At 44.3% G+C, this 15,864-nt stretch overlaps 1 protein-coding gene across 1 annotated transcript in view; it reads left to right on the top strand.

Annotated features, from left to right (window-relative positions):
* Positions 1-718: 718 nt before the first annotated feature.
* Positions 719-15,864, top strand: part of Unc13c (unc-13 homolog C) — a 426,680-nt gene continuing 411,534 nt past the window's right edge. Inside the window, 1 exon segment of the mRNA XM_051140226.1 lies at positions 719-3,796. Coding sequence (XP_050996183.1) covers positions 838-3,796 — 2,959 coding nt within the window. The 5' untranslated portion in view covers positions 719-837.

Here is a 15,864-nt window from a genome sequence, read left to right as displayed (position 1 = left end):
TAAATGTATTTTAACTCGTGATTGTCCATTGTCAGATTTGATGTCTACATTGATCTTTTGGCATTTATTCATCATTGGAAATATTTATTAATTTTAATTACTTTAGTCTTTGCTTAAGGAATGCCCAACTATTGAATTCCTATGAGAGAGACAGAGAAGTTATTTCTATTGTAAAAAATCTTGCCTGCATGGAAAAAGTCTTAACCAAGCTTGGCTCATATAAATATGGTGAATTTGGAGAGTCTAGGGTAGGAAGACTATCCTTATATCCTTGTATTTTTGTTAGTAAATGCAAATTTAGAAAAAGAAATAGAGTAGGAGTGGCACCACAACTATGTTTAAATTGTCATTTTATTATTTTTTGAAAGTAATCCAAATATCATCTGTCAGAATTTCAGTTGCAAAAACTGATTTAGGAAACGGCATCATATAATGAGTGCGTTTTGATTTAAGCCCAGGGAACCACTTCCCTCCTCTGCAGCTTTGCACACGGCACCTATCACAAATATGTTGGGAAATGTTAGAAGTGGAGTGAATGGGGACCTGAATTCTGGTACTGATTACAGCACTCCTTTCTTTCCAGATGCATCAGAAAGTTATGTGGACATGAGCAAGCCATGAAACTCCCCTTTCACAAAAGAATGCCTTTCACAAGTGGTGGAGCCAGGCTGGTGGGTCCCATAAGACCCTGACTTCCCAAGGGCTGTTGACGGCTTTCTGATCCTTCTGTGGTTGATGGCACCTCTGAACAGTGATGCTGGCCTTGGGCTTACACACCGCCATCCCGGTGCCTCATTCACTTCCTTGGCTTAGAAAGGCTCACCCTCATTGCTCTCCATGGTGGCCAGTCTCTTCAAGAGTTTGATTTTAGCTTATATACATAAGCTTTGCAAAGGAATGTTTACAAAGAAATTGGGAACTACAACCAAAAAGAAAGAGGATCGTCAGCAGAAAAAAAATCAAGATTTCCCTCTTGCTGGCCACACTAAGCCCCCTAAATTGTCTAATGCCCTGAAAAGCACTGTAAAAAAGATTGCAAAGTGCTCATCCACTCGTAATTTCTCCGTAGAAGACGAAGAAGGCCACAAAGACTTCTCTCTGTCCCCCACGTTCAGCTACCGAGTCGCTATCGCCAATGGCCTACAAACAGCTGTGACCCACAGTGATGAGGATCTACTTCAGGAGCTGTCTTCCGTTGAGAGCTCCTACTCTGAATCCTTCAACGAGCTAAGGAGCAGCACGGAAAACCAGGTCCAGCCGACACACACCATGCCTGTCAGACGGAACAGGAAGAGTTCCAGCAGCTTGGCCCCCTCCGAGGGCAGCTCAGATGGGGAGCGCACCCTCCACACCTTAAAACTGGGTGCTCTACGGAAACTGAGGAAATGGAAGAAGAGCCAAGAGTGTGTCTCCTCAGACTCGGAGTTGAGCACCGTGAAGAAAACCTGGGGCATAAGAAGCAAATCTTTGGATAGAACTGCCCGGAACCCCAAGGCAAATGTCTTGGAGCCAGGGTTTAGCTCCTCTGGCTGCATTAGCCAAACCCATGATGTCATGGAAATGATCTTTAAAGAACTTCAGGGAATAAGTCAGATTGAAACAGAACTCTCCGAACTCCGAGGGCACGTGAACGCCCTCAAGTACTCTATCGATGAAATCTCCAGTAGTGTGGAGGTGGTTCAGAGTGAGATCGAACAGCTACGGACAGGCTTTGTCCAGGCTCGGAGGGAAACTAGAGACATCCACGATTACATTAAGCACTTGGGTCATATGGGGAGTAAGGTAAGCCTGAGATTCTTAAATGTGCCTGAAGAAAGACTTGAATACGTTGAAAGCGTGGTGTACCAAATTCTCATAGCTAAAATGGGTTTCTCAGATGTACCAAATACTATTAAAATTGAGTTTGCCCAGAGGATAGGGCAGCAGAGGGATTGTCCAAATGCAAAACCTCGGCCCATCTTAGTGTACTTTGAAACCCCTCAGCAAAGGGATATTGTCCTAAAGAAGTCATATAAGCTCAAAGGCACAGGCATTGGGATTGTCACAGATATTCCGACTTATGACATCAGAGAACGGAAAGAGAAAGGTGGGTTACCTTCTTCCCAGACCTATGAGAGCATGGATATGAAGCTATCCACACCAGAGCCCAAAGCCAAGAAGAATGCTTGGCTGTCACCCAACGACAGTGACAGAGAGTCTGACCTTAGCAGAAGCAGCTATGCTGCCTCTCCAGCAAAGGGAAACACTTCTAAGCCCAGCTCAAAGGCACACAGTGCTCGGTCGAAGAACAAAGCGGCTAACGGCCGAACGGCACAGAAGTCAGACTACGATAAACGGCCCTCACAACCCTCAGCATCAAATATCCCAGAAAAGCAGCCACCTCACTATGTGGAGGCCACACCGCTCTGGCACTCACAGAGCGACTTTTTCACTCCCAAGCTTAGTCGTTCTGAGTCAGATTTTTCCAAATTGTGTCAGTCTTATTCAGAGGATTTTTCCGAAAGTCAGTTTTTCTGCCGAACTAATGGGAGCTCCCTCCTTTCCTCTTCTGATCGGGAACTTTGGCAGAGGAAACAGGAGGGCATGCCTGCCTTGTACCACAGTCCTCTAGACCAGGGTTTGGATGGGAGCATCCCAGCAGTGCAAGCAAAGGGTGAAATTGAGAACACAGAAACAGTGGACAGTGGGATGAGTAACAGCATAATGTGTGCCTCCGGAGACCGAAGCAATTACAGTGATTCCCAGCTCTCGTTGCATGAGGACCTATCTCCATGGAAGGAGTGGAACCAAGCAGGGCAAGGAACTGATGTTGGTTTAGACTCATCCACCCAGGAACCTTTTGACTATGACACCAACAGTTTGTCTGACCAACAGCTGGATGACTTCAGCAAGGACCTGGATGACCTTGGAAAGTGCCACAGTGACCTGCAAGATGACTCTGAAAGCTACGATTTAACCCAGGATGACAACTCCTCTCCATGCCCTGGATTGGATAGTGAACCACAAAGCCAGTGGGTGGGCCAGTATGACTCTTATCAGGAGGCCAATTCTAATGACCTGTACCCCAGTCAAAGCCATCCAGCCATGAGGTATCGAAGTCAAAGTGAGCTGCAAAGTGACGATTCTGAGGGGACCCCACCCAAGTCCTGGCACAGTCGGTTGAGCATTGACCTTTCTGATAAGACCTTTAAGTTCCCCAAATTTGGGTCTACTCTTCAGAGGGCAAAGTCAGCCCTGGAGGTGGTATGGAACAAGAGCACCCAGAGTCTCAGTGGGTGTGAGGACAGCGGCTCTTCCTTAATGGGGAGATTTCGGACACTATCTCAATCCACAGCAAATGAGTCAAGTACCACCCTCGACTCTGATATCTACACGGAGCCTTATTACTATAAAGCTGAGGAAGAGGAGGACTACAGTGAACCAGTGGCTGACAGCGAGACGGATTACGTGGAGGTGATGGAACAAGTCCTAGCTAAGCTAGAAAACAGGACTAGTGTCACTGAAGTAGACGAACACGTGAAAGACTACGACCACCCTTCTTATGAAACTCCTTATGAGACCCCGCAAGATGAGGGCTATGATGGGCAGGCAGATGACATCATTAGTGAGGGAGAACTGGAAACTTTAAACGAGCCAGCAGTTGAAATGGAATTAGCAGAAGACGGAAACCGAAACCTCCCTGTAGAGCCACCCGAGGTCACAAAGCCAAAGAGGATCCGACCCTCCTTCAAAGAAGCGGCTTTAAGGGCCTATAAGAAGCAGATGGCAGAGCTGGAAGAGAAGATCCTGGCTGGAGGTACTTAAATGCTAAGTTCTGTGCTAACTATGTCTTAACACTTATTGCTACTGTTGTGCAGGCTGGTCTAGGTGTTGTCAGGGCAAGGAATATGCCTGCAGTGAATTTGCGCAAATGTGCTCTGAGAAGAATTTCCTTTTGTTCAGATAACTCTCCCCCAACAAGGGATTCACAAAGAAAATAAAAATAGATTTCGGATAGTTCATACTGAAACGAGCCCAAGTCTAGCTCTGTACATGGTGGCCAAAGATTCTTGTGCTAGGTGCAGGAAATCATTGGGGAATAGAAAGGCAGGCCCTTAACCAAGCAGCCTGGCGCCCATGTTCTGGTCCTGCTAAGTAATAGGAGTGAGCAGAAAGGAGTGTTTAAATTTAAAATTTTGGAGAAGATAGAGGGTGGGATATGAACACTGCTTTGTAGAAGTCCAATTTGGAGCCTAATGTTAAGAAGAGCTGGGTTTGCACAGCCAATCCCAGCCAGACCCGTGGATGATTGCCAGGTTGCCTTATGTACACCTCACAAGCTGAAAGATGCAGGAGAGCCAGGAGCCGGGGACACCTCAGAGCAGACAGAAGTCATTCTTTGCGTTAGTAAGGAGTGAGAGTTGGAGAGTTTTTTTTTGTTTTGTTTTTGTTTTTGTTTTTGTTTTATGGAGTGGTTTAGAAGTTGCTTCCCTCTTATGAATGTGAGAACAGATCAATATTTCTTAATTTCCTAAGGGAACAATTTTGAGTGTGGGAATTAGTGGCTGTGGAGAGATGTGAGTAGACTGACTTTGTGGATTAACTAAACCTCATCTGTACTCACCTCAATTATATACATTATATTTTATTTGCGTGCCTATTGTATCTTGGGACAGCATTTCAAAACCTCATTTTAAAACAAACTCTTGATATTTTTATGTGTTCTCAGATTATAATGTTCAGATCTTTCATTAAAATATTTGTTCTCTATAACGCTTTCTAAAGGCATCTGTGTACAAAGCCAAGTACTAATCTGCTCCTCTGAAATACTATTATGTAGTTAATAGTGCAGTTGGTAGCTGGTTGTGGCTTCTCTGCCATCAACCACTCCTAACTTAGGACTGTCTCATGGAAATGGCCAGGCTGCTGAGTCATCAGTCACCTTTACCATCAAATGTGCAAGACCTAAGACAATTAGCTTTCTCTCCTTCAAAAACCTCACCCATAGAAAACAACACGGCCTGCTTCCTTAAAGGGGAGAAGTCATGGCAGGGGTAGGGGGTACTTTGCCTGTGTTTTTACTACTGATTTAGAAGAGGCAGCTCTTAACTATTCAGAACCTATTTGAAAATACAGAACAGTCCAATGTTATTGTTATATAAATATAATTGTATTAGAATAATATTATCCCGCATCAGCATAAGACTTGGTGGAAGTCTTTGTTAGTGAAATTCAACTGACAGGTTTTTTTTCTAGATAGAATCTGGAAATTTGACTTTTTAATGCACTATGAATTCAGCAAGTTACTTAAAGACTAAACTGGTGGTGGTGATGGTGGTGACGGTGGTGTGTGTGTGTGTGTGTGTGTGTGTGTGTGTGTGTGTGTTTAATGTGATATAATGGATATGTGTTTACAGTCAACAAGCTAAAGATATTGATTTGAAATATTAAGCAGTATAAATATAGCAAGCCTTTATATCTCAGAAGAAAAATGAACAACTTCAATTAAAAGATTATTTTAGTTACTGCTTACCAGTGATTTGCATACATGCATGTCTGTGTACCACTAGTGTACCTGGTGCCCTGAGAGGCCAGAAGAGACCTTGGACCCTCTGGAACCAGATTTATATGGGGTTGTGAGTGGTCGTTTGGGTTCTGGGAAACTGAATCCGGGTCCTCTGCAAGAGCAGCCAGTGCTCCTAATTGTTTAAAGAAGGAAATTGACATGTATAAACAGGGAATATTGTTTGGCTTTCTGTGAATGGATGTCTTGCCACTTGTTACAGCATGAGTAGGTCTTTATGTTGTCGTTTGTTAAGTGATGCTGGACATAAGAATATCACAGGATGCGACTTCTTTGTGACATCTGAATAAAAGCTGGCAGGGCTTGAGTAAGGCTCACTGACAGAGTGATAAACTCCCCTGTGAGAGCTCTGGGGTCCCTCTTCAACACTTACCAAAGAAATCAAATACAGAGAGAAAGACAGGAAAGCAGTGGTAAGCAGGGCGTGCGAAAGAGGAAGCAAGACATACGAGGCCAAGGAGAGAAGTGGTAGATACGTGAGGTTTGCTAAGTTTGGGATCCAGTGGCATAGAGACGCCTAAAGCAGGTTATAATTCTAATACTCTGTGTTTGTGTTCTCGACAGACACCAAGGGATGACCATGGGAGCTAATGAATCTGCCTATTTGTTTCTCAATAGTCATTTTACTCCCTACAAATATCTCATTGTGTCTTTGAAATACACACAAGAAATTTATATAAAAACTAAACTGAAATTGAAAATTCCACACTAGCAATCCTCTACTAATCAGGTTGCTATGATAACGACCCTCCCACCCCACCATCAGTGATGCTTCTTGGAAACGCATCTGTTGTGCCTCTGTCGCTAACATGAGAATTCTGAATCAGAGAAAGCTGTGCCATGTCCTTGACATCCCGGACAAGTCTGCAGAGGACTTGAGCCCTCCACCATCTTGTTTTATTGCCATCCCATGAGGCAGCCTTGCATGGACTCTGAGTGGCCTCGCCATACTTAAGATCCGCTCAGGTTACTGAAAGGCAACAGCTTGACTCCCCAGGAGGCTGCAGCAGCCTGCATTTCAAAGGGCAGCTCAGCTCTGCTTGGCAGTGACCAGGCATTTTCCCCATCCTGTGCTCCCAATATGCTTCTGAGGGAAGGGCAGCCAGAGAAGGACTTTTCCAGGCCCTTTCTTGCTCCAGGCACCCAATAAGGTGCCAATCGATGCGATAGTTTTGTGCCCATGGCCATCTGCTCACTGAGCCTTGGGCAGGTGCCTGCAGGCTTGCTCTCCATGACTGCCTGATACTCATTAGGCAGCAGTTCTGCCTTTTACTACAAACTGGGCCAGAAAGGTCTTGCTGGAAATCTCTGTGGGGTGTGGAACCCCAAACATGGCATTACAAAATTACACATTCAGACACTTGAATTATTTCAACTCTTACCTTCAGAGCCTAGAGACAAGAAACTCTTAATGGCTGTGGCTACATGGTGATGGTACTGTGAAAAGGACTTCACTCCTTCAGCATTCCAGTAGCCTAAGAAATCTTAGGCTCCATATGGTCAAAAAGCTGCCACTGTGGGGTCCAAATCTTCCCCATCACTGGTCACTGGGCCTTGCTGGGTGGTGTCATTTACGCAGCTAGACCAAACTCAGGGTCATCCTCAGACTGTTTTGGTTTCTCCCTCGGATCAAGGACTAACTGCTAACTGGAGTTCATTCTAGTGTCCTTTAGGTCCCTGCCTATCTGTCCCCGTGGCCCTAAAGTCTCCCTTGTACTTGCATATGTTTCTTGTTTCTCTTCTGAACCATAATCCAGAATCTCAACTAAGCCTCACACAGAAAGGTCATGAGTTCAAGTGTTGGCTTCATGCTCACATGAAAAAGAAAAGAATGACAAAAAGAAGAAGAAGAAGAAGAAGAAGAAGAAGAAGAAGAAGAAGAAGAAGAAAGAAAGAAAGAAAGAAAGAAAGAAAGAAAGAAAGAAGAAAAATGGTGAACACGATCTTCAAAAGAGAGTTCAATTTTCAACCTCCATGGTAGTCAGTGGTTAAGGTCATTATAAATAATTTGTGATGAAAGCTTATCGCTGCACATGGCTGTATGTGCATGTGAGCCCCATTTAGTTGACTTTCACTATGAAAACCAAAATCAAATTATGATTCTCTCATCTGTAAGAAGACTAACAGTGTGGACAGCTCTTTCAGTGATGACATAGCCTGTACATCACCAAAACTGGATTATTTCACCTAAGGCCCAGCTTAGTAATAAGTATTTCTGTTGTAACTCCAGGACTTTCTGTTCCCAGTTATTAAGTCACATGGGTCCCACTGTGGAGTCCAGGCCAGAGCTGGGCTTTTAATGCTCTTTCTGGATCTGATGCGCACGGTTATTGGGGCCCATTTGAAGAGCACCGTTGAATGCTTCACAGCAACACTTACATCGAACATGCTCTTTAATTTCTTGTTCTCTTTAAACCTGTAGAGAATCAGCCTAAAGAAATACACTAATGATTTTCTGAATTTAAAAAGAATTAAAAAAAAAAAAAACCAGAACAATTATTTGTCTAGCCCTCTAGAGTGAGAGATTTTAAATTTTATGAAACGCATTTAGTAACATCTACACATTAAAATGTAGAGAAGCAATAGGTTTGTTCCTTAAAATCATAAATTGAAGGATAGAAATTATCTACTTTGGAAGCTGGGGAGTTGACTTGGTGGTGAAAAGCACTTGCTGTTCTTGCAGAGGACCTTGGCTCAGTGCCAATGCACACACGGCAGTTCACAGCTGCCTGTAACTCCAGTGGCAGGGACTCCCATGCCTCTTTTTGTTTCTGCAGACACCGCATGCATGTGGTACACACACATACACTCAGGTATGCCACATGTGCATGGGGTTGTAAAATTTTTTTATTTTTCTTCTCTTGTAAAATGCATCCCGACCAGAGATTCCTTGTCTCTCTATGCCTCTCAGACATTATCTATTTTATTTTATTTTATTTTATTATTAATTTATTCTTGTTACATCTCAATGGTTATCCCATCCCTTGTGTCCTCCCATTCTTCCCTACCTCCCATTTTCCCATTATTCCCCTCCCCTATGACTGTTCCTTAGGGGGATTACCTCCCCCTGTATATGCTCATAGGGTATCAAGTCTCTTCTTGGTGACCAGCTATCCTTCCTCTGAGTGCCACCAGGTCTCCCCCTCCAGTGGACATGGTCAAATGTGAGGCACCAGAGTTTGTGTGAAAGTCATACCCCACTCTCCACTCAACTGTGGAGAATGTTCTGTCCATTGGCTAGATCTGGGTAGGGGTTTAAAGTTTACTGCCTGTATTGTCCTTGGCTAGTGCCTTAGTTTGAGCGGGACCTCTGGGCCCAAATCTGCCTATAATAATGTGCTACTTGTAGGTTTCTAGGACACTCTGGATCCTTCTACTTTGCTATTCTCCCATGCGCACTGAGAACATTTTCCTTGAAAATTATTCAGGAAATAATTTTGTACAAAAATACCTCCCGTTCTTCCCACTTTAGAGTTGTTTTTTGAAAACTTGAGGCGGTTTCTAGTCTTCCTCTCCCTCTCTGTCTGGCCCTCTCCCCCCACATGTATCCTCTTCTCCCTGTTCTCTTCTTTCCTCTAGCCCCCCATCTTTCTCCAAGCCAAGCATAGTAACCCTGGTAACAGTAGAAACTAACTAAATCCAAATATGAAGTGTATAAGGGCCTCTGGCCTAGAACCACTGGCTCTTAGTGATCTAGAACTGTCTACAATGTAATCATCTTTTCAAAAGTTTCTACTTAGCTGGGCATGGTGGCGTGGTACATACTGTAATCCCAGCACCCAGGAGGCCGAGGCAGGGAGATCTCTTTGATTTCGAGGCCAGCCTGGTCTACAAAGCAAGTCCAGGGCAGCCAAGGCTACATAGAAAAACTCTGTCTGGAAAAAAACAAAAATAAACAAACAAAACAAAAAAGCAACAACAGAAACCTGCAAAGTTTTCACTTATCAGTTCTGCATATATTTATGGAACATTTTGGTCTAGGTACAGAAGCCAAGCTAATTAGCACATTCTCCATTCTATTGAATTATCATTTTGTGGGAAGAATGTCTTTTAAAATTTAACAATCTTGAATGCCAGTTTGTTTCTGTGGTCATCTTGTGACATCACACCTGACTACATTGTATCCCTCCCGTCCTGAAGCATCCTACCTTTGTGCAGCATCTCTTCTCCAGATGCTGGTTCCTTCAGTATCTGACCACAGTCCTGGCGCTCTCTGTCTCTGAGGGATGATATTTGTGGATTTCAAACACCTGGAAGAATACAGCTCCCATCTTTTTGTGCCTGGCTTACTTCACTCTGTACAATGTCCTCAATACCTACCCATCCTGCCAACAGAATTTGATTTTTATGCTAATTACTGTATAATTCTATAGATGTAGCATATTGTATTTTTTAAAGATTTATTTTGATTTTTAAGTCGTGTGTGTGTGTGTGTGTGTGTGTGTGTGTGCGCGCGCGCGCTCATGTACACGTAGATGAGTGCCACCAGGAGGGGTGTTGTATCCCCTGGAATGGGTGAGATACTGCTCCCAGGGACCCAAGAATGCAGGTACCTCTTTAATATGCTGACTTGGATCCTTTGCGTGTCTCCAGGATGCAAATACTCCATGCTGTGCTCTTTATTTCAGGCCTTGGGTGACTCTCTCTGGCTATTTTCCCATTGACTGTGTAAAGTGTGCTTTTCTCCATGTCTTTTTTCGTCCTTCTCATCCATCTTTCCTGGACAGACACTGTGACAGGGCCATGGATTTCAGTTGACACTGTGCTGATAATTATGGTGTTGAACAGTTTTTTCCAATACTTTTGGCCATTTGTATCTCTTCCTGTGTGTGTGTGTGTGTGTGTGTGTGTGTGTGTGTGTGTGTGTGTGTGTGTGTGAGTTTGAGTATACTTGAGTGTATATGTACTTGTGTACTTGCACAGGTACATGTGGAGGCCAGAGACTGATGGGCAGGGGTCTTCTCTAGCATTCTCTGACTCATCTTTTTGAGGCAGGGTCTCTTGTTGAAAGTGAAACTCACGGCACCAGCTAAACTGGTTGGCCAATGAGCTCCCAGGATTTGCCCACCTCTACATCTTAGTGCCGGGATTATAGGCGCACACTACTGAACATGGCTTCTACATGGGTGGTGGGGGTTCAAACTGGGACTTCATGTTTGCATGGCAAATACTTTATCTCCTGGTTGATCTCCCCAGTCACCTAGGACAAGCATCTGTTACAGAAAATAGTATGTATAGCTGGGGAAATTGTCTCATGTCCTATTCATCAGGTCTGGCTATTTCTGGCTCTTACCTAATCCAAAGAAGCCCTCAGAAATAAACAACAACAACAACAACAACAACAGCAAAAGCACAACTTTCCATAGTGAAAAGTCACTGTTAATGTCTCTGAAGGTAGGCAAGGCCAACAGGCCCCAAAGACAGCATGAGTAGTGCCATTTCCTCCCTGGCTTCAACTGTCCTCGCTGCCCTCAGCTCATCACTCAGTTCTTTTTTTTCCCCTTAGACTTGGTGAGATCCTTTCAAATAATCCTCTTGCCTCCGTGTCCTCCCCTCTCCTGATCTGTCACCTCTCTGTGGTAGAGATACTCACAGATTTGCAAAACTGTCAAGATGTTGGCTGTTTGCACTATGATAGCAAGAGGTCTAAGAAAGCAGTGAGGCCCACAGTAGGAGCGAAGTGTCCCTCCTGCTGCGTCCCTAACCAGGCTGCAAGGCCCACACCTTTATCCTTTGTTCCAATGATCAATAGTAGCCAAGAGAGGCAGCCAAATGTGGTGGTTATGGGCACAGTGCCTGCGGTCACCCTATACGTTGTCTGACTGCAGGCAGGTTGTTTACCCTCTAAGCAGCTCCATACTGGAAATGCAGATAAGCCATCCTTTCTGCGAAAGAAAGAAAATACATACTTAACAATGAGATAAGCATTTGCCCAAACAGTAAATTAGCAGCAGAAGCCAGCCTACCTAACAGGCACGATGATTTCTATTTCAGATCATAAACTATTTCTGAGAAATATGAGGCAGAAGCCAAATGCTCTGATTATCTTCCGGTGCAATTCTCCTATAAGCTAAAATGATGGCCCAGAATGCATTTGGGGAAGTGATCAATTATACGGTTATTTCTGGTATTTGAATTTCAGAACAGCACTGTGTTCAGGCAGCTTTGTGGAACTGGGCTGAGCCTAATAGCTGTATTTATTAATATTTTCATGAAACACAGGCACATACGGCTTCCTGGACTGCCCAGTTTGTTAACATCTTTGTGGGGAGGGGCAGTAGGAACAAAACAATCAAGCCAAGTGAAGAAGCATCATTCAGTGAGCGCCCAGGGGTGTGTTGAATTCTAGGGAGGTGGATGGGAAAAACACAAGATTAAAAAAATATCCACCTGGAGTTAGGGATGTCTCAGTCGGTAGAGAGCTTGTTGCACAAACCATGTAAGACTGAGTTTGGATCCCCGGCACTCATATATTATCTGGATGTGGTGAGCTTACACTTGCAAGCTCAGGATCGGGAGGCAGAGACAGGCAGGTGCTCAGAGCTTGGTGCCTAGCTAGTGTAGCTGAATCAGTGAGTTCCGTCTTCAGGGAGACATCCTGAGTCAAATGATAGTTTGCAAAATAATTGAGGAGCTACCTGATTTCGGCCTTTGGCCTTCACATAAACACACTCAGGCAAGCATGTATTTGCACACATAGACATGCGCACACACAAATTTATACTCACTATTCGATATGTACCCTTTCCTTGATGCCATCAGAGTCCAAGTGAAGGCTATTCAAAATCATTTCTGTTGTGGGAAGCAAGTGGCTCTTCAACCTGTAAGTCAACTGTCTCTAAGCACCACTTCCTGGCACCAACTTGAGCACATAGTATGTATGACATTGTGGTTAGAAATAAAAGAAAAACCACAGAAAAAAAATTATTAACTAACTATGTGGCTAGCGGTATGACCAGTTAGTTATTGTTGTTTAATCACTATATATTACTAACAATACAGTGAGGACATAAAGTGAAGTCATAAATAGCTCACAATTAGTTGACCCTGAACTCTGCAGCAGTGTCAAGTACCTTGCAGTTTGCCACCCATTTCTGCTCAGGAGGTGCTGAGGGTGTCTCCAGAGGCTGGCAAGGCCCTCCCCAGCATTGCTCTGACTGGGGGCACTGCTTCAGGACCCCATAGTCCACAACCACGTGCCACACCCCCTTTCACTCAGGTAAGTACCTTCATCCTTTCAGAGCACTACCTCATTCTTTCCAGCGTCAGATGACCCCCCTCAGCACTCCTCATTCATCAAAGGTCAGCAGATTCTGCACAGCTACCCAGAATCCCCACCCTTCAGAGCAGTCAGGGCTGTCTGGGGAGCCTGGGAGTCAAAGCCTGGCCAGCTCCACTGTGTGCAGCACCCATCTCCAGAGCATCATTTGACCTCTTCCTCATGCTCCGTCCTCTCACTCCCTGACCTCCTCCCTCCTCACTTCCTCACCTCCTCACCTCCTCATCTCACCTCCTTATTTCATCACCTCCTCATCTCCTCACCTCTTCACCTCCTCATCTCCTCATCTCCTCACCTCCTCATCTCCTCACCTCCTCACCTCTTCACCTCCTCACCTCCTCACCTCTTCACCTCCTCACCTCCTCACCTCCTCATCTCCTCACCTCTTCACCTCCTCATCTCCTCACCTCTTCACCTCCTCACCTCCTCATCTCCTCACCTCCTCATCTCCTCACCTCCTCACCTCCTCATCTCCTCACCTCTTCATCTCCTCACGTCCTCATCTCCTCACCTCCTCACCATTTCACCTCTTCATCTCCTCACCTCCTCATCTCCTCACCTCTTCATCTCCTCACCTCCTCATCTCCTCACCTCCTCACCTCCTGATCTCACCTCTTCACCTCCTCACCTTCTCACCTCTTCACCTCCTCATCTCCTCACCTCCTCACCTCCTCACCTCCTCATCTCACCTCCTTATTTCATCACCTCCTCATCTCCTCACCTCTTCACCTCCTCATCTCCTCATCTCCTCACCTCCTCATCTCCTCACCTCCTCACCTCCCATCTTCTTCATCTCACCTCCTCACCTCTTCACCTCTTCACCTCCTTACCTCTTCATCTCTTCACCTCCTCATCTCCTCACCTCCTCATCTTCTCACCTCCTCATGCCTGCTAATTAATAGCATGCCCATGTCTTGTTTCTGCCTTGGCTGTATAGCAGGATCAAACTAAGGCCACTCACCAAGATTGTTAACGTCCTCATATTGCTGATGAGAAAGCAGATCCTTAGGCTGGGAAGCCGAATGTTCACCTACAGGAGAGCCAGAGTTCAGCTCTCTCTCCCTGCTGTTGATTTTCACACACACCCTAGTGAACAGCGAGAATGTGACTGAAAAGAAGGAAACTAAGTGCAATCTGATCAAAGTGAATTGGAAATTGGTCTGAGGCACAAAGGGCACCTGGGTTAGGAACTGTTAGTGGGCCTGGAGAGATGGCTCAGCATGGGTCTGGAGAGAGAAATGGCTCAGCAGTTAAGAGCGCTTACTGCTTTTGCAGAGGCCCCAGCTTGAGTGTCCAGCCTACACATGGAGACTTACAACCACTTGTGACTTCATGGGATGCACAGCCCTGTTCTGACCTCTGTACACTATACATGGTACATAGATGCACATAGGCAAAACATCCGTATATATAAAGTAAGTAAATATAAATAAAATAAAATCAGTAGTAGTAGCAGTTGTGAGAAAAATCCACATTTGTTTATAACAAAAGGACCAGTGGATTTAAATGTTGCTTCTAGGCTCTTTGTCTTAGTCTTTTGAATTGTAAAGAATAAATAATACCTGAGGTTGTTTAAACTATAAGGAACAGAGCTTAATTTCTCATGGTTTCAAAGACTTGGCATGCAAAGAAAAGGAACCAGAAGATTCTGGTGTGTGGAGAGGGCTGTGTCCCATTTTCATGAAAGAACTGAGAGAGCACTCAGTTCTCACATGGCACATAGGCAGGACAACAGAGGAGAGCACCACGCTCTGGAAGTCTTCAGTTTGATGACTGCTGTTACTCACAGGACAGATCCCTCAGGATCCACTTACACACCTAAGACTATACCACCGGTATGGTTGCCTTGGGGATGAAGTGTCAATATGAATTTTATCACTATAACATACTTAGTTTTTATTTTATGTATGTCTGTGCATCTCATGCATGCAGTGACCAAGGAGGCCAGAAGTGGGTGTTGGATCTCCTGGGACTGGAGAAGCTTCTATTTGGGTCCTGGAAATGAATGTGAGACCTCTGGAAGAACAACCAGTGCTCTTAACTTCATGGACATCTCCCCAGCCCCTCAAAGTGAATCTTAAGGGAGTCAAAGACACAGAGCTTGTAGGATCTCCTAGATATGGTCCCCTTGACCAAAGTGCTGCCTGGTATAATCTGCTGAGTTGTCCATCCCCTAGACAACAATGCTGTTCTCTGTGTCATCTGCTAAGCTAGCTGCTCTCTACTTCAACTGTCCCCTATCACATCATAATTCTCATTCTTGTGTTGTGGAACGTATGGTATTTCTCATAATTTTCTTTTGTTGATAAACTACATTTTCTTTGGAGGGAATATTTTCACTTTATGTTTTTTTTTTTTTCTTCTCAGGTGGAATAAGTTGTTTTTCATGATACAGCCATTTTAGGCCTGGAAGAGTCTTTAGGTATGGGTTTTGGATGTCTGGCCTTATTCAGATTCACCCAAATCACACCATTTTAACATCTCAATGCATGTAAGACTAGGGTTGACTAAAATACCAACTGAACAATTGGGAGTGCCTATGTTTTGGAACATAATAGTAGAAAGTGGGACATAGGAATAAGTAGAATGTTGGTCTATAGTGTATATTCAAAAAGGCGTCCAAAAGATGGGCTCCCTATATGCAGCTGCATGTGCTGTAGCACAGCTCTTCAGGTAGCTGGGCGAGTAAGAGAAGTAAAACAATGAAACTTTGATTTTTTTTTAAAACTAATCATAATTCAATCATGTCTGGTATGTGGCTAACAAGTCACATTGTTATGAAAAGCAAGTACTATACAGAAACAATCCTATGCAATAATTAAACTTTTATGAGAGTTTTATGTAAATTATTACACAGGTGCTGACACTTGTGTATGAAGAGACCTCCACTCTCTGTATCTTCTGGGCTGTTCACTAGCAGAATTTACTTTTCTCTTGGAAAAGACCTGAATGTGTGTGTCATGGAGACCAATAATGATTAGAGAAGCAGAGAACACATCTACTTTCTAGTTCAAGGTCGTGT

This window comes from Acomys russatus, chromosome 32 (assembly GCF_903995435.1).
Source record: "Acomys russatus chromosome 32, mAcoRus1.1, whole genome shotgun sequence".
NCBI lineage: Eukaryota > Metazoa > Chordata > Mammalia > Rodentia > Muridae > Acomys > Acomys russatus.
Note: the sequence above shows the minus strand (reverse complement) of the source record. Positions and strands in the feature narration are given on the sequence as shown.